Source organism: Falco punctatus (genome assembly GCF_963210335.1).
Source record: "Falco punctatus genome assembly, chromosome: 7".
Lineage (NCBI taxonomy): Eukaryota > Metazoa > Chordata > Aves > Falconiformes > Falconidae > Falco > Falco punctatus.
Genome location: NC_137587.1, coordinates 47,271,998 through 47,290,344, shown reverse-complemented (window position 1 = coordinate 47,290,344; position 18,347 = coordinate 47,271,998). Strand labels below are relative to the sequence as shown.

The 18,347-nt window shown below is 44.3% G+C and overlaps 1 protein-coding gene across 1 annotated transcript in view; it reads right to left on the bottom strand.

The window, feature by feature from the left end:
• MDGA2 (MAM domain containing glycosylphosphatidylinositol anchor 2) overlaps positions 1-18,347 on the bottom strand; it is a 389,698-nt gene that overhangs the window by 45,471 nt on the left and 325,880 nt on the right. Inside the window, exon 10 of the mRNA XM_080397260.1 lies at positions 7,238-7,386. Within this exon, the coding sequence (XP_080253386.1) occupies positions 7,238-7,386 (149 nt within the window). The remainder of the gene's footprint in view (positions 1-7,237; positions 7,387-18,347) is intronic.

The window sequence follows — 18,347 nt, the reverse complement described above, 5'->3', positions numbered from 1 at the left end:
CATTGTTGGCAGAAGTCAAGGTGACTTGGCAACAGAGAACTCTGGTTCCTGCAATGTATAAAATATACAAAGAGAAATGTATAGATATGCTTGAGATACCCTGAAGTGAAGGATTAGATATTGCCCGAAAATGTAAAGTAGCCCAGGAGTGGGTTCCACAGAGCTGGCTATGAAGCTAGGGAATTCATACAACCTGCCGCAGGTCCACGTTTTATTCTTTTTGAATAATATGATCATACCCTTCCATTTTTTTCTGTAATTATGTTTTTCGCTTTGACTGGTCCCCATGCTTTCAAAACACTGGTGGGACTCTCCTTGTCTGCTGCACTTCTCTTCCTTATCAGATGTGACCAAAATGAAGGCCTGGGTTTAGAAATCACAGGCAGTAAGTTTACAACATTCTGGTGCATCTTGTTTCCTTAAGAAACCAGACTAAAGCATTAATATGAATTAGGTATTAAAATCAGCAATGAAACAGCAGGAGTTTATACTTATATAACAAAAATCGAGCCAAGGCAGTCCCAGCAGGCAGTAATTGCTTGCATTTAATGAATATGTTAGGTTTTGCCTGTAAATTTCTGTGAAGAAAGGGAGTTTAGTTTTACGGTCCAAATTTTGTGGTAACGTGAATGGGCACAGCTCTGCCTGGGATGTTTTGTCTTTGCCTCTGTAGAAAACACAGCCCACAGCCTCCGGAGCAAGCTACTCTGGATGCACACAGCTCAGATCCCGGACCAGGGAGAGCCGTTACGGTCAGGAGCATCTTAGGAATCAAAGTCAGAGCATCAGGACGTGACAGAAAAATATGTATTTACATGTAAAATTTTTCCTCTGAATTCCTTAAGAAGGAATCAGTAGAATTTTTTTTCAGAGTTATACGTGAGTGTTTGCCTAATATATCTGCAGACTGGGAGATGTAACCATTTTTAAATAGCAATTAAAAGACTTTGGTACAAATCTCAAATGACAGCCCTCAGCTTGCTATTTTCAAAATCAAGCCTCAGTCTTGTGAAAAATAAGCATAGGAGGTACCAGTATTGCAAACTGAAAATTGTAAAACAGAACCATTGCTTCTCTAATTCAATTTACCAAACACAAGAAAATCAATAAGAAACGTGCCTTTGCATGTTGCACTCATTTTTTTGGCCAAACTCTCAGTCTCATTTCTCAAGTGCAGAAACAACAGGAAAAAAAGCAAAGCCTTGTTTAGACTTCCAAAAAGAAATCCAAGCTGTGAAATTTTCCGGACAGCTTATATGCCTCTGTAGAAGAAGACTTAGAATATTTAACAAGAACAACATCAGAAATATTCCAATATATATGTGAATTTTCAACTCTCTCACTTCCTCCCCTGAAATTAATTACTACAGATGTAATTATTTTTGAATGGTTCTGAATAGAATTTTTGTACACATTTTGATGTATAGCTATTTTACAGGTTCTCCAGCAAGCCAAATGAAAATACCAGCTTGCAAACATCTTTCCCTTTGCAGTAGAATGTGTCATGACAGCACCATGATCCTGACAGAAGGAACATCTGGAGAATTACTACTACCCATCAGGTGGGGGCCTTGAGTGTGCTAAAATAAATAAATTTCTCGTAAGTGACTTTCATTCTAAATACTTCAGTAAATAATGATTTCCATTCATCTATTTCCATTTTTACTCTGTAGGCAGAAAAATGACACTTCTCTGTTCTCATGACTCCTTTACTTGTCACGACTTTCCCTTTCCCTTTTTCACTTTCTTGGCTTCCTGATATATCGTTAAAACAAACGCTGCTTTTTTTCTCAAATAACTTCTTTAGCATTTGCTCTGGCATTTTCTCTCAACTTCTTTTTAATCAATGCTTAAAATGCCAAATAATTTTCCCCTGTGTCCTGCTTCCCCACCATTAAATTATCCTCTTATGCCGGAGACATGACTTTATTTTAACTCTAGTGACAAGAAGCAGGATCTGACAGAAATGGTGTAACACTGTTCCGGTGATTCATACAGGGTGCAATCTGTCAGCGCTGCTCCAGGAATATTAAGAAAATTAAAGCAAGCCCCAGAGAAAGTGGCCTGGAGAGAGAGATGGTCCCACAGAGGCAATGGGCCATGCAATGGTCTGGGTTATTGAGCACCACCAAGAAGGTGGAATCTGGGCCCTAATTCAGTATAAACACATGCCCTTGTGTCTGAGACTGCATTCACAGACACAGACACGTCAAAGTCCTTGTGTTTTTAATATAACACTGTCCCTTTTGGTCACTGCAACAGACAATGTGGGCCCTTTAGGGTCTAGGAGGTAACTGGAGTTGCTCTGCTGGGTAAAGGCTGTGTACTTGCTGCATGGACATGGTCCTGCAGAAGAAGCTGGAGAACACACACCCCCTCCACCCTCCCCGTGACTAGGCTGGAAGGCTGGAATTGCTGAGATTAATTACCTTCATTTGTTCTTCCTCTGCTTTCAGATCTGTACCTTCAAGCGTGACACGTTATTGTCCCCATTCTCTGCCAACAAGCTACCATACATCTTATCTATTGCTCTTGACTATACCCTGCTCTAGCTGTATCCCTAATTTCCAACTTACTCTGCCACACAAGACTGTGGTAGTCATAAATGAGCATCTCAAATGAACCTTTGTTTAGGCTAGATGCAGCACTTTTTTTTTTTTTCCTGCTCAGATCTGTATTGAGATTTTCCCTTCAGCAGTGGGAAACTGCTACTGATACTCTCAGGTACTAGAATGTGCTGCTCTTGGATGAGGAGTGTGTCCTTCTCTCATTTCCAGCCTGGAAAAAGCTCCTGAAAACCTGGGGGGTGGGAGAATGGATGTGCTCAATTCTTTCTTTCCCTTCTTTGGCACATGGAACTCAGGTGGCAGATGTGCTTGCACATGCCCCCAGATGTACCAAAACGGTTGTTCACCACCTTTATGCACTCTAAATTTGGGCAACCTGCAGGAGAACACATGTGGAAGGAATACTTTAATCTCTGCTTCTTTTGGTGCCAGTAGCCAAAGAGAAGTAGGTATTATATACATTGTGGTCTTTCTCTGCCACCTTCCAAATCTCTCTGCCGAAGGCTGGTGGCTGAACTGGCCATAGACTGAATCCATTGTCCTCACAAGGGCTTTCCTCCTTTCAGGAATCAGATTGACCACTTCAAGTCCCTCTTACCCTGCAAAAATTGTCTAGACTGGTCTTACAAGAATGGCAGATCAGACCAGGTTCCTTGCTGTTATCTTTCATCAACTAAATGTGTGTTTTGTTTTGGGTTTTTTTCCTAAGTGAACCAAGCCAGAAAATTCCATGAGAAGAAGACCACATCCATAATAACTCCTTGGAGGGACAGGGCCTGGATGCATAATGCAGAACTGTGCCGTCTCCTCAAGACATGATTGAGGGCTCTGAGCACTATCAGCGCATGAACAGCAGCTCTTACAGTCATTCAACAAGTAAACTCTACGGCCATGTAGTTAGTGCCTCATTTTTTCAGTTATTTCTCACTGCTCAGGTAGAGAGGAGCACAGCCATGCCCGCTCCCTGGGGCTAGGTGCTCTGTCACAGCAGGCTTGGCAGATGCTGCAGCTCAGCATCCTCAAAGCAGATTAAACCCCAGCGCCGGGAATCCACTGTCCACGTGCTGCATCAACAAGAAACACAGAGAGCCTGTGCTTGTTAAAAAAATAACATTAAGCACGGAACGAATCCCCCAAACGCAACAACAGGAGTGTCTGGGCTTAAGCAGAAAGCAAAGAGCTCTAAATAATTCCTGTTCCTCCCTGATTCTCCCAGGACAGAGCACCTGTCACACACTACCATGCCAGCAGGACAAACTCCACTGAACAAATTTCTGCTCACCATCACTGCTGCATGCGCAGGTCGTACCCTCAAATAAAGGGGGAGGGGTAGAGCTACAAAATTATCTTAATGACAGACATACACAAAACATAAATGCAGTGATTCTTACAGATTTTCAATTCGCTTCTTAAATTGATTAGTTTTGCTCTTAAAACAATTATTGTTGATGTTACAGAGCAACCACAGAACCCTGAAGGTGCCAGCAGCAGAACAGTGAAAGAGGTCCTACCTCCTGCTCGTACTTCTTCGTAAGGAGAACTGAATGATTTTCAGTGCATACACCCCCCTCAGCACGGCACGGCTCCTTTGCTTCAGGCTCTCTGTTCCACCTGCTTTCTGCCTGCATTATACCACTGGCACAGGACTTTTCTTTCCAGTAGTTTCTGTCGCCAGAAACTTTTCACAACTCTGCTTGCCTGAGCTGGTCAAGGCAGAGGCATCTCCAGCTCTACAATCTCCCTGTATGCCAGCCACTGGAGACTCTTTCCTGTTGTTATAGTACTGTATAATCTAATTACCGCTAGCAGAACAATTTGTCTTTAAGGAAAATCTCTAGCCTGTCACATTCTATTATCAGGCTCCTTTGCCCTTTAAAAGTTTCATTATTAAGCACATCCTTTGTGTTGCTTCCTACAACAACCTGGCAAATATAGAAATGGAGCTAAACCGCTCTCATAAGAAGCTCTTGTTTTTATTAAATGGCATTAAAAACATCGTTAATATTACAGCCTTCAACAATTCCACAGAAAATTCAGCAAGCCTAAACTGGCTACCAACTAAACATTCCCAAAATACTTCCTAGAGCCTGTCTCAAGGGAAGCAGCCAGGTACAGGTCAGGTGAAGAGGAAGAGAGCTTGCACTCTGATTGCAGCATCCTTAATACAAAAGCAATTTACTGATCAGATAAAGGTAATGGTCTTAATCGAATCAGAAGCAGATACCAACACACTGACCCACTACACAGCCCGCTGGCAGTGTTTTGCAATGCATTAGAAGATTAAAACAGAGATTAAGAGCACTTTTTACAACAGCACCACGCTGAGCTGCAGGCTGCTTTCTAGCCCAGACCCTCACTTCGACTTAGAAACCCTCCCACCCTGCTTCTGCGATGAACTTTGCACAGCCACGAGCGGGGCTTCTTGCCACTCCCAAAGGATGCTCATCCCAGCTTTTGTTGTTAAATAAAACCCACAGCAACATCCAGCAAAAAATGCATTGCTAAGTCAAACTATCAAGCCACAAACAGCTCAGAAGGCAATCTGCTGGTAGCTGGTACAGGTAGGTGTAAAAATAAATAAATAAATTAAAATAAATTAATTACCACCCTTGTTTCAGGGGGAATTACTGCAACACTGGATGTGTGTGCCTGGACAGCTCACTAGCTTCTAAATCACCCATGTTTAAAAGGTGGCTTCAGATAGACAAAAGGAAAATATTTTGATTAGCTTGACAGAGTGTTGTCAAGGTAATTAGAGTCAAGTAACTATAGATAAATAGATAATTAAAAGTAAATTAAAATTAAATGGAAAAAAAAGAAACTAAAAATCCTAACGCAATTATTTTCATTATATATTCTTTTACTTCAGCAAATTATTTTTTTAATTTAGTAATTCCTCTCAGGTACTGGGAATAACACAACTGGTTTCTGCTCAGTGATGCAAACAGCTGCATAAACGTGTATTAAAAGCCACCAATTTTCATTTCAAATCAGTTAGATTCAGGCAGAGACAAACTCCCAGTTCAGGAGAGCCAGCACCCTCCAGGTATCAAAGCCTTTCCCTGGACGTGTCCCAGTCAACTTAACTGCCACAGAAGTTACACAAGCGAAACCCCATCCACTCGGCATAAATAACATGCTCAGATTGCATATTCATTTTGCAGCTTACAAAGCTCATCCCTGTAGGAGATCTGCAGGATAACAAAATACTTCCTGCACTCACATTTTCAAAAATACATGTCTCTCAGAATCTGTCTTAATCCCTGATCTCTTTCTCGCTGCACAAACTATTATTTCAGACACGGAATAACCAAATATATACTTTCTAAATCGATCAATTATGGTATTATTAAAAGAATATCAAGCTCAGTGGCAGAGTGTAGAACAAGACCAAAACAGTATCAGATAGATTTTTGTGACTAAGCAGCAAAATTTCTTCATTCAACTACAGCAGGTCCAGGTTGGGAGCAGGAGCTGGGGGGGGATGCCCAGTGGTCCCAGTGGTGGTGGGAGGCCTGCGACCCCGACCGGCACAGCACCACAGCACGGCCTCATGCCTCAGCCAGACCTGGGCTGGCAGCCCAGCTGCTAAAATGTGACTCGGAGGTGGACGTGGTGGCCCAGGAGGTGTTCACAGCAAGGCGCGTTGTTTCCAAACGATGTGTTTTTCCTTAAGAAAGCCTAGCGATGCCAAAACCAAAGCTGTCAGTGTCAATCTCTGGCACGCCTGTACTGTTTGGCATGGCCGGACTCTGGACAGGATCGTGAAGAAGTGTCAGGGCACAACAGTTTTCTTAGAACAAAAACCTGAGATTTTTGTATGGGCCTTGCTGTAGGGAAGTGCAAGCGCAAACAAAGATGACTTTGCCCGGCAAAGGGGAGTGAGCAGACGTGTTGCCATTTAACGGGAGTTTAAGCAACACACAGATAGGTTCTCTCACTTTGACCATTCAAAACTCAAGCTCTGTAGCAATAACCTTCAAAGAAGGCAGATGATATTCTTCTTTTAAAACTGTTAAAGAGAAAATTAATCGAGATGGCTACGTAAAGTTAACAATTCCTCTGTAAGTGGGTTGGTCCCACACTTTCTTAAGAGTCTCAATTCCCATTGCAAAGTTCATAGTGAATCTATGAAGACACCTGTGATCGGCTTTAATTTGGTCAAGAAAGATGTCTCGGTTCTCAAGGATCACCACATGTTTCCATAGGAAGCTCCAGCTATCCCTATATTTACCTGTTTACATATGGAAGATCTAATAAAAGATGTAAGACACATACAGGGAGATAAAAAGTTTAATTTCACCACAAGTTTCTTTCATATAATCTTTCTAGCATATCTTGAGCCACAGCCTCTGAAAACCCTCTGAGGAACAGCTCTTTAGTCTCTTCGTTTCACACTGCAGATGTGCAAATTAGTTTCCAGGATCTGCAAGTGGCGGAGGACTACTTCTGCAAGGTGGCAGCAAACCTTCCAGAAGAAGAAACAACCCTGACTCACAGAAGATGGAAAGTAGGAGGAAAAAAAATAAAGTAAAACCAGTTTAAAAGTTAATAAAATAAAATGAAGTAAAATCAAATGAGAATAAATTTTAAAAAATAAAATAAAATAAAGGCCCAGTAGTCAGCAGACTTAAAAGGCACATCCTGCACAAACAAATGTCATTCCTCACCTGCCTAATCCCTAAGCGATAGGCAAGGATGCGGTCCACAGCATCGGGGTTCATCTGGGTCCACTGGAGGCTGTAGGAGTACACGCGGGGTCTGTTCTGCCACAGGGGGTTGTAGGTGTCGTAGTAGAACTCGGGAGCGTAGGCTTTGCCTGTAGGAGACAGAAACAAAAATGGGGAAAACAAAGAAACCAGAAAATGATCAGGCAGCCAGTTTTGGAGCCAACTGTTGAGGCCCAGCCTGCAAACCACCCTCTCCCCCTGTGTTTCGAGTCATTTTGTTAACCACCTTCTTCCAGAAACATGTTTTGGAGTTATTTGCCTCCATCCATGTCTTAAAAGGGTTCATGGTAATGGTTTGCCTTTATCCTTAACTCACTCCTCAGTGGCATCTGTGGCCCAGGTGTGGGCATGGGAGGGGAAAAATTAAGTAAACTCCTAGCTGAGGCAAGCTGGAGCGATGTAACATGCCTCTGCACTAATTTTTCATGGCCCAGCTGACTAAAACAGAGATATTGAAACAATCTGCACTACACTGAGCAGAGGAAGACTCAGTGACAGCTGCTGTACCTGGCACAAATAATACAAAATGACATCTGTGAGCTGGAGATACAAGATGGATAATGCCAACGACTGCTGCCTTCATCACATCTTCCCTCCAAATTCTCAAGTGAAAATGCACATAAGACGTCCTTCATAACACCACAGATGTGCACGCTGTTACAGTACATTATTTAGCTGAAGATACCGATTTGCACAACAGAGGGAACTGACATCTCACAGTGCATGTTGGGTACACAAGTGTTTCACTAGAATATTATAGCCTTCACGCTTTATAAATATGAAAAACTTAAGGATGATTGCCTGAACACATGACAAAGCACAGCTTGATTTCACTAAATTTGAGTTCCCTTTGACTTAAACCCATGAATACTAGTAGCACTTTTATGTGCAAATTACCTTTGCACCTCTAGAGTATCCCACAATGAGTAATTTGTCTCTAACAGCAAAAATGACACGGTGCCCAATCTGTTTGCCTCACTGTGGGCACACAGTGGCATCTGAGAAGCAGTAGGGTAGCTGAGCCATCTAGACCAGGTAGAAGATATGACACAAGAGCTAAAGAGACCCAGGACCTGCTAGAGCCATAGCTGCAGCTGCCTGTACCATCCTAGAGCATCTCACATACCGCAGGGCACCTCTGTACAGGCAAATGAGTTGAGTCCGTGAAGGTTACAATATGGCAGGGGCAGGGGTGTCTGCAAAAACCTTTGAGGGAACCTTACTCCACTGGAATATGCGATTCCAATATACCCAAAAAAGTCTCAGTAGATTTGTCCTAAAGGAAAGTTAAACAACGTTAGAGCACACACCAGTATGCGCCAAAGAGACATAGATCTGTTTTCTATTTTTAAGTTATTTTGCAGTGAACTTTTTTTAGCATGTCATACTAACAAAGCAGCGTTGCTTCCGTTTCTTAAAACAAAAAGGGTTGGATTGACTTGAAACAAGTTTTAACAGCTGGATTCGTAGGAAGCATTGTTAACCACCAGGTTTTGCCCCGATTGATACAATGGGAATAAAACCCCAAGTCAAAGACTGACCAAAAAAAAAAGGAAAAAAAAAAAAGAGCGCATTCTTGTGGAGAAGGACTTGGGGGTACTGGCAGATGAAAAGTGTATGTGAGCCAACGATGTGTGCTTGCAGCCCAGAAAGTCAAGCATATCCTGGTCTGCATCAAAAGAAGCATGGCCAGCAGGTCGAGGGGAGGTGATTCTGCCCCCTCTACTCCACTCTACTGCATCCAGCTCTGGGGTCCTCAGCACAGCAAAGACATGGACCTTTTGGTGCAGGTCCAGAGGAGGGCCAGGAAGATACTCAGAGGGCTGGAGCACCTCTCCTGTGAGGTAAGGCTGAGCTGGGTTTGCTTAGCCTGGAGAAAAGAAGACTCTGAGGAGACCTCATTGCAGTCTTTCAGTACCTAAAGGGGACTTATAAGAAAGATGGGGACAGGCTTTTTAGTCGGGCCTGTTGTGCTAGGATGAGGGTTAATGGTGTTAAAGTAAAAGAGGGTGGATTCAGACAAGGTATAAAGAAGATGGTTTTTATGATGAGGGTGGTGAAGCACAGCAAATTGGCATGATTGCCCAGAGAGGTGGTGGATGCTCCATCCCTGGAAACATTCAAGGCCAGGCTGGACGCGGCTCTGAGCAGCCTGAGAGAGCTGAAGATGTCCCTGCTCACTGCAGGGTGTTGGACTAGATGGCCTGTAAAGGTCCCTTCTGATCCAAACCATTCTATGATTCTATGAGCTTTCACGGAACAGGTCCATCCCTGCCCTGACTGGCTCTGCCTCCTTTCTCTGGAGTCTCTATCTTTTGAGCTTAATGCTATTAGAAACAGGATGGGGGCAAACACAAATCAGGCTCTGCTGCATTAAATGCTACATTTTATCACTTGGGTTATGTAAAAAAGAGAAAAAACATGGGAAACCGAAACATTTGCAGAAGTTACCCTCCTGTGAAGGTCTAAAAGAGACTTGCCGTTAGAGAAAAACAGAAGCAGAATGAGGTCTTTCCACCTCCCAAAGCTTAAACCTCTGTCCTTATCCAATTTCTGCAGGGATTTTGTCAGTGGGAGTATTATGAAATGCAATGAAAAACACAGGACAGTCTCATGGGAAGATGTGGTCTGCCTGCTCATGCCGACCTATGAGATGGGTATGCATTCATTACACACCTCCTTTAATTCAGAGCTTTAATTCAGGAGCTTGTGCCAAAATACACACTGTATTTAGGTATTTTCTCCTCAAAACTATTTTAATCTACAGATGTAAATAGAGATGGACGGGAAGGCATGTTGACCTAGAAGTCTGACAATTTCAGTCATCAGAAAGGTAGTGAGAAGAGGGGAAAAGTGCATTAAAATTCAAAATTAAAAATTAAAAAGAACAGGTGCAAAGGAAAAGTCATATGAATATACACCAATCTTGTAGTTATTGATCAAGCTTTTATCTGCAGGTGTATCATCTCCTCCAGCCAAGCTTTTCTTTTCAAAAGATGAAAAGCCCTTTTAGCCAAGATATTTTTGCAAATTGCACTGTGAAGGTGCCCCGTCAATTAGACTGGACTAGAGCAGATATGCTAGTGCTGAAGTGGCAAACAACAATAATCCAAGGAAAAGAAGCAAAGCAAAACTGCTATTTTGAAAAACGAAATGTAAGATAAATGCAATGAGGACCAGTGGTCGGTAAGATTTGTTTTCCTTATTTATGTGCAGTGGAAATAATGGAGAAAAGCTCATGCTGAATGCAAATTATAATGTTCCTCCTTCTACTGCAGAGGGACATAATGGCATCTCTGGGGGTCTATAGAAAGGATCCATAATTAGATGCTTGTCACAATATGTGCACTTGAACAACACAGTCACCTTTTGAGAAATAATGAGGACCCATGAAGAGCTGCATTACTCTAAATCCCTCCAAACAGAAGAGCTTTCTGGTGTGAATGGCGACGCTCAAAATCTAACAACACAACATTAAGACCTTAACTTCAGAAGTATGAGAAAGCTGGGCAGTGTTTTAGAGTACACAAAGAGCACACGTCGCCTTTGGAAGCACGGGAGCTATGAGACACGTGGGCAGTCTGCCTGGGCTTGGCAGGTGTCCCCCGTCACCATGACTGTCTGCTCTCACTCTGGACAAACAGCCTGAGCTTGCCACCACCCAACCGTGCCGCTTCCACAGGCAATGCTGTTCATCAGAGATTATCCTCCACTAGAGAAATGAGGAGATGATGAAGGGTGTAACAGACCTAGCCATAGCCCTTGACTTGGCACAGCTTGACTGCGGGGAGGCAGCAGCTTGCTTGGAGGAAAGCACCTGCAGCGGGTCAGCTCAGCAGCCAGCTTCAAGCCCTGGCCATGCTTGGAAGAGGTTATCATACATTCCCCACCTGCAAAGATGTCTCAAGCACACAGAGCACAAGGCTGTTGTTCTTCATACCCCAATGGGGCATCCCTTGGGGCTGCCAGCTCTACATCGACCTGCCTTTCTTCCTGCAGCCATGTCGCCCTCACCTTTCAAAGGCAAAACCTCTTTTGTTCTGATATTTCCCTGGCTCACATCATTTGCCCTTTTTAAGCACGGGCTACAAGAAGGGTCTTCCCCTCACTCCCTGCAGCTTTTGCAGCATACAAATATTTATTGAAACGTTTCAGGACAGGCAGGCGGAGTTCAGTCTGCCCCTGGGACCAAACCTTGCAAGGCTTCAGCTAACTGGAGGTAGCGGTGACCAACTGACCACTCTGCTGTAGCCCATGGAACGGGATTTTGGTGCACTGGGAGGGACCCCAGGTCTGTGCCAGTTCAGATACATAGGGGGAAATGGAGAAATTCTCCTCGGTTCTCAGGAGAGGGCTGGCAAGAGCAGCAGCATGCTGTGGCCATCAGTCAAGGGGCAAAGGCAGGGCAGCTTCTGCAGGCAGTTTCTACGGATCCAGGCATGCTGCATCCCTGGAAAGGGCAGCCTCTCACTGACATGCTCCAGCAGGTCCCGAGGGAGGTGAGTTTAATGCCATGATATTTTTTGTGTCTGTTAAGGCAATCTGAACTTGGGTTTAGAGCTCCATTAACATGTACTAGTCTTAATTAATCCCTCCCTCTGTGCTCGCGCTGCTGGAATCCAAGTAACAGTGATGCTTGGGGCTCTGCCAGGGAAAGGGTACATGACACAGTTTGATGTGGAGTATATTGTTTGTTTTCCTTTCTATCACTAACAAAACATGTTCCCCCTCCCCCCCGCCCCCCTTCTGAATATATAGCAGGTGCAAAATAAAGAAGGTTGGGATTGTGCATGCAGGGAGTGTGGGAGCCAGGTAAGGAGAGGTAATACTGAATGCAGTTTTGCTCATCTGGGTTGGCCCCTGTACAAGACAAAAATGCACAAATACACAGACCGAATGTTTGAAGATTACACTGCTAAAATACAGTGTGAATTCCTCCCCAGCACGCTTGTGGAGGCCACCCAGCGTGACCAGCACAATGACACATCCTGTGCACTTGTCGCTGTTGTTCCATCAACCTGAATGCATCTGCATATGAAGCCTACGATTATCAATTACGGCTAACTGTGCTTCTGGGCACACAGAGGTTGTTCACGATTTTAGCTATCTCCCTCCTCAGTTTAGCAGAGGGGGAAGAAAAAAACCCCAGCACCCAATTCTCCACTCCCATTCATGGGAATTCACAAGCATGTTCCAGCCTGGCTGAAGCTCCCGAGTTGTACAAATGCTGCAGAAGGCTGTAATTATTCGCAGTGAGCAGCAGTTTTTCCTTCCTATGTCTTTAATTTCAAGAGGCCAAACAGCTTTTTTTTCTTGGGCATTATTGATGCTTTTTCTGCATCTCTACTTAATGCCCAGCAGATCAGCAGCCAGGGGAATATCCTGCCCAGAAACCCTCTTCCAGAGCAGCAGCCAGAGGCTTCATAAGAGAGTCCCTCTCTCCTTCCTCTATCACTGGAGTTAAAATTTGCTTCATAATAATTTCTATGGAAGTCTTGAATATGACTTCAGGGAGATGTGATACCAGATCTCAAGAAATATTGATCTGAGGACACGACTGTGATTAATTAACATGGCACAAAGCAATACATGTCCCAAGGTCCTTTCTGAGTAGCAGTTCCCAAACACTGATGTGTCTTCTGGGTGGGACAAGAATATAGCTGCTTCTAAGATGTATTGAGTGTGAGGACTTACTCAGTTGAAGAGTACTTCAACTAGTGGATAGCAGCTAGGGACAACTTAAATAGATATATTCCTAGGGGAAAAAAAAAAAAAAAAGGCTTATTGTCTGCAGGCAGTAGCAGTTATCTGAGCCAGCTTCAAATGACACAGCATCTGTGCCAAAAGCAGCATGGCTGCTTCGCTGATGTGCACAGGCAGAAGAAACCAACGTGGTGGCTGGCAAATCAGTTCTGAATGCAAGCAGAGCGTGGAGGCTGCGGTGGTCCAGTGGAGCATTTCCCTGCGCTCACCACTGGGTCTCAGCATCTTAGGAACAAGCACCAACAAGGATGTGCCAGCACTGCTCTGCTATTTGGCACCAGGCACCTGCAGACAAGCAGTAAGTAGGGCATTGTACAGCTATTGATATGAGGAAGAAACTAGTCATTGTATAGCAACGTGGAGAAAACCCATGGAAAAAAATACTTAACAATGTTGAATTGGGAAAATATGTCCATAGAGGTGTTTTATGTGAAGTCTGTGTATTGTTTTTCTGTTGACTGGTTGCATTTGTTCTAGGTGCACTCCCTTCAGTAACAGATGTACCAGCACTGCTTGCCACTGTACAAGCAGAAGCTCTGTTCAAACATGTGTGCCACGGGGATGGGCTGCACCGCTCAGCCTAAACCCCACTGAAATGCACCCTGGCCTGCCAGGAAGGAGATGATCCCTGGCTGAAGGTTTCATGGAAACAGTGGGATTTGGGAGAAGAGGAATGCAGTGAATTCTGCAGAGGCAAAGGAGGATGCCATTTCCCCTGGGGACAGTGGGAACACCCTCCTGCCAGGCAAACCTCCTCCGAGCAAAGCCAGCCCAGGGATGGGACTCTCTGAAATGGCTCAGAGCTGGCTGGGGACACTTCTCAAGGACGAGAAGCTCTGCCACAGCTATGGCATTGCAACCACCTCATGAATGAGGTAGCCAAGGTGCGCTGCCTATTTCTTCCTTTCTAGCTTGAAGACTCCCCATGACAAACAGCAATATCCCGTTGGAAGCTGGGGTGGTGGTGGTGGTTGCTCCTTACAATGGCATGGAGTGATAGGACAAGGGGGAATGGCTTTCAGCTGAAAGAAGGGAGATTTAGATGAGATATTAGGAAGAATTTGTTCCCCGTGAGGGCGGCGAGGCGCTGGCCCAGGCTGCCCAGAGCAGCTGTGGGTGCCCCATCCCTGGCAGTGCCCAAGGCCAGGCTGGATGGGGCTGGGGGCAGCCTGGGCTGGGGGGAGGGGGCCCTGCCCGGCGCGGGTGGTTGGAACGAGATGACCTGTAAGCTCCCTTCCAGCCCAAACCATTCCATGATTCTACAATCCCCAAGTTTAGTAAGAGAACAGTCTGCAAAACTGCCTGCACAGCTCTGGTACCATCACTGCCTCTGAGCCCTCATCACTCCTGCTTTTGATTTACAGAAATACTTGCCAGCATGGCATGGGTTACAGCAGGGCCTCCTCAGGCACTTGCTAACGCACAAGAAAGAAAAGATTATTTGAATATAACTGATACAATGCCTTTGTACACATTTCTAAACAACAATCATTCTTTATTTAATGTGCAACAGCTGACCAAACCATAAGTAGACATGCATGTTTTTCTGATGTATAGATGAAGTGATGGCAGCTCATCCGTATTAAAGAGCATATTATAGCAGACAGTATTAAAGCATCATCATTTTCTGATGGCTAAGAGTCATCAAGTTACAAGCCTAGTCTTCCTAATTACTTATTTCATAATGAATCTGAGACTGGATCAGGAAGAGGAACAAACATAATCTGTCACTGGTCCCAGCGTGGCAGAACAAATGCAGTACTCTTCCCCAGTAACAGACTTTCTCACTCACAGAGCCCTTTTGCAGTCATTAGCATCTGTTGTGCAGCATTTGAATTCCTCCAGGCAGTACGTTCAAATATTATCTCCCGACTCTCTACTAGTGTAAGGTCAAAAATGGTATGAAACACAATATGGAACTGATTCACAGAAAACAAACAGAAAAGCCACTTCAAGTGCTTACTGCTAAACTTGTGCTGCATCCCGTGGCACCACTGGGATCTCAGCAAATGCTGAAATACTGTCCTGAACAGAAGTGGGTTGATGCACTTACTCAAATGGGTCCTGAATTGGTACCTATTAGAGATCCTTGACCAGGCACAGGAGATCTTCCTATGGTTCTTTTCAGATCACTCAGTCTTTTATCCCTTAGAAACTCAGGAAAATAATCTAAAAAATTCCTTTCATTTTCGGTTGCCAGTACATGGTTTCCAAAGTAACGTAAGAGATCAGGAACATGCACTGCAAATTTAAATTGTAATGAGTGCAAACACAACCCACTGATTTCAAGCAATGGCAATAAACTGAACAACGACATTCTCTCCCTAATTATAGCAGCTGACTACATACCCCAGATGGAGTTTCAGAGTACCAGGTTAGTGTTTATACTGGCTTGTCATGCAGAAACAAACAGTAGTAACTGTGCAGGCACAGCACCAGTAACAGTGACAGCTTTAGCAGACACGCAGACAGAGCACTAAAGGAATCATCTCCTTGTGATGTCTGTTTATGTTCCCCTTATCTCCGTATCTATTCCTGCTAATTTGCTTGGCGTTAGATGGTTTGCAAATGCAGCATCTTTGCCACCTCTGTTCCATATCGGTAGCACGTATGCACTTTAGCTTATCATGACAAGGAGTTCAGTGTAAGCGATGATCAGGGTGTCTTGCACTTTATAACAGAAGCTATAAATGTTTAGGGAAAAATAAAAGAGAAACAGAGATTTAGAAATGCTTCCCCTTTTGGCAAATACAGCTCCAGACCCTTCTATCTTTAAAATGCATGAAGAGTATAAATCCTAAACAAACCAATATATTTAACTGTGTAAAATACTGGGAGACGCAGAGTTTATGAAAAATGCTGCCCATTACTGTGCTCTCTTTTATTACAGTATATATATTTTATGAAGGATTTTCAATAAGAAAGAGAAGATACTTTGTTCTTTATTTGCATATACGAAAGGAAACATACGTCTTCTCCTAGATCTGCTCCTCCTCCCAACGTGGTCCCAATCCTGCAGCCAAATCATCCCCGTCAACCTCCAGCCTCCCTATATTCCCACACCTTCCAGCTCTCCACACCCCTGTTTTGGACTTCCCCCCGTCACTGACCCTGTGCCCACCCAGCCCCACTCCAGGCTGGAAGGTGGCTGATACACAAGCAGTTCAGGATGAACAGCAGAAAGGAATGCATTTCAACATTTGCACAAAGCTCTCCCTATGATTTTTTGGGAACGTCCATTTTCATATAGCCTCAGTCCTTTTGGAAACTTCAACCGGTCAGGTGCCAGAACCACCCGCACATCCTTGTTCTCCCCAGCTTCCATAACAGTGTTAGTAAAGCAAGGTTTCTCCTTATTGAAACCTCATTGTGCTTCGCAGATTAGCCCCCCCTGTGGCTTTCTAGGGTCCTCTGCCCTGTTACACCACTTAGAGGCTCCACTTACAGCCCTCTTCAATATTCTGTATTTCACATGCTACCAGCTTCATGCTGGACATTAGCAGTGCTTTTTCTCCCATAGCAGTCTAGCCCTAACCAAATTAAAAGCTTGCCTTATTCCCTTCTCCAGCCACACAGACACAGATCCCCTCTTCCTCTGCTTGCAACCACCACCAGCCTCACATCACTTACTTTTGGATGATACATTTCATCCAGAATTTTCTGTAGAGCCTCAGATCTTTCCGTTCACACTATTACGTTGCAGGTTTCATCTGCACAGCATCGCTAAGGTATCGCTTGGCCAAAACTTGAGGTTTGACAGCAAATAGTGCAAACATGGCCTTCCTTCCCTTATTCCCCCTAAACAGCGACTTCCAGGGACTGGTACTGTTTGGAGTTCAATACAGAGCCTGAGAGTTGCAGTTCTACAGTCCGCACCTGTAGCTTGAATAAGAAAGCTGACGCTGATACTTGCTGGTCAGAGAGGAACAAGGCAGAGCAGGCTGCAAAGAAAAGCCTGAACTAGAGCCCAGAACACCAGACCATAAGCTGGGGCTCCTGCCCTACCAAAACCAGTTTGCCCACAGGAAGGTCTTTGGGCTTTGGTTTCCAGAAAAGGACAGCCTAAGCCATAACAGAACAGTTTGGCTGAGCAGCTGAAGAGGCATTTAAGTGCATGGTAGTACTAAAGCTAATCAAGTACAAGCATTAATAATAAATAACCCCCACAAAGTAAGTCTATGGGGCTGCTCTTCTAGGGAGTCTTTTGCTGCAGGAAGAGATGACCACGTACCTGCTGCTCCCAGCATCATGAACATGGGAATGACACTTGCCCACAACTTTACAGTAAAAGTTTCTTCCCAAGAGGTATACAGATTTACTAATATATTGCAACTTGCAGGAAGGGAGCGATTTAGGAATCAAGTGGAACTTTCAAATGCCTAACTGGAGCACAAAATAAATGTATGTGTACTCTGTCCATCTCAAATGATTTGAGAGGTTCCCATTCCAGCGACAGAATGGTCTGCTTTGAACCAGTAAACCCACATCCCAGTTAACACTTAAACTAATACAAGTTTATGCCATGGAGTATACTACACATTTCATCCATGAAACGCCTTCTCCATGTGCCCTTAGTGATTCCTTCCCCATTCCCCCCAGTTCTCCCACAGGGATCCCCAGCCTCCCACTTGCAGCCAGGACCACAGCGCTGTGATCAAATGTCTCGCCAGCAATAACCAACAATAACGTGACATCTGCTGGCTGTGCCGTGGAAGAGCTCGCACTGCTCTCTGCAGTTCCTCCGCCTTCCAACACGGCATTCGCAGTAAAAAGCATCATTCTTTTTTCCACTGAGACCAGATCTCACCAGGAACTAAACACAACGTGTTGCAGAGTTTCATTTCAATTCACTTGGGCCTAAGATGTCCATGTTTGTTGACAAAAAGCTTCAATACAATTTGAAATTAGGTTTATAACACAGTACAATGTATCTGGATTTCCTTTCAAACAGGGCATGACAAGACGTGACCTGTGTGATGACATTTTGGGTGACAAATAAATCCAGTTTAGAACAGTCTCTGAAGCTGGCTGATTCACACACACAGCCCCCTTTTTATCGGAGAGCTTTCTGCAGGCTCACGTGTGTATAGGGACATCCCATAATTTCTTGTAATAATTTTTGTAGCCACATATGCACCCACTTGCATATACCTTACATATATGCATCCAAGCATGCATGTTTGCGGACACGTGTCAGTGCCTGACTGGAAAGCAGTTACCGAAGCAAGGTGAAATACAGCTCAACAGAAAAGAAAGCGAAGCCTCTGCTCAAGGTGGAGGCGGTAAT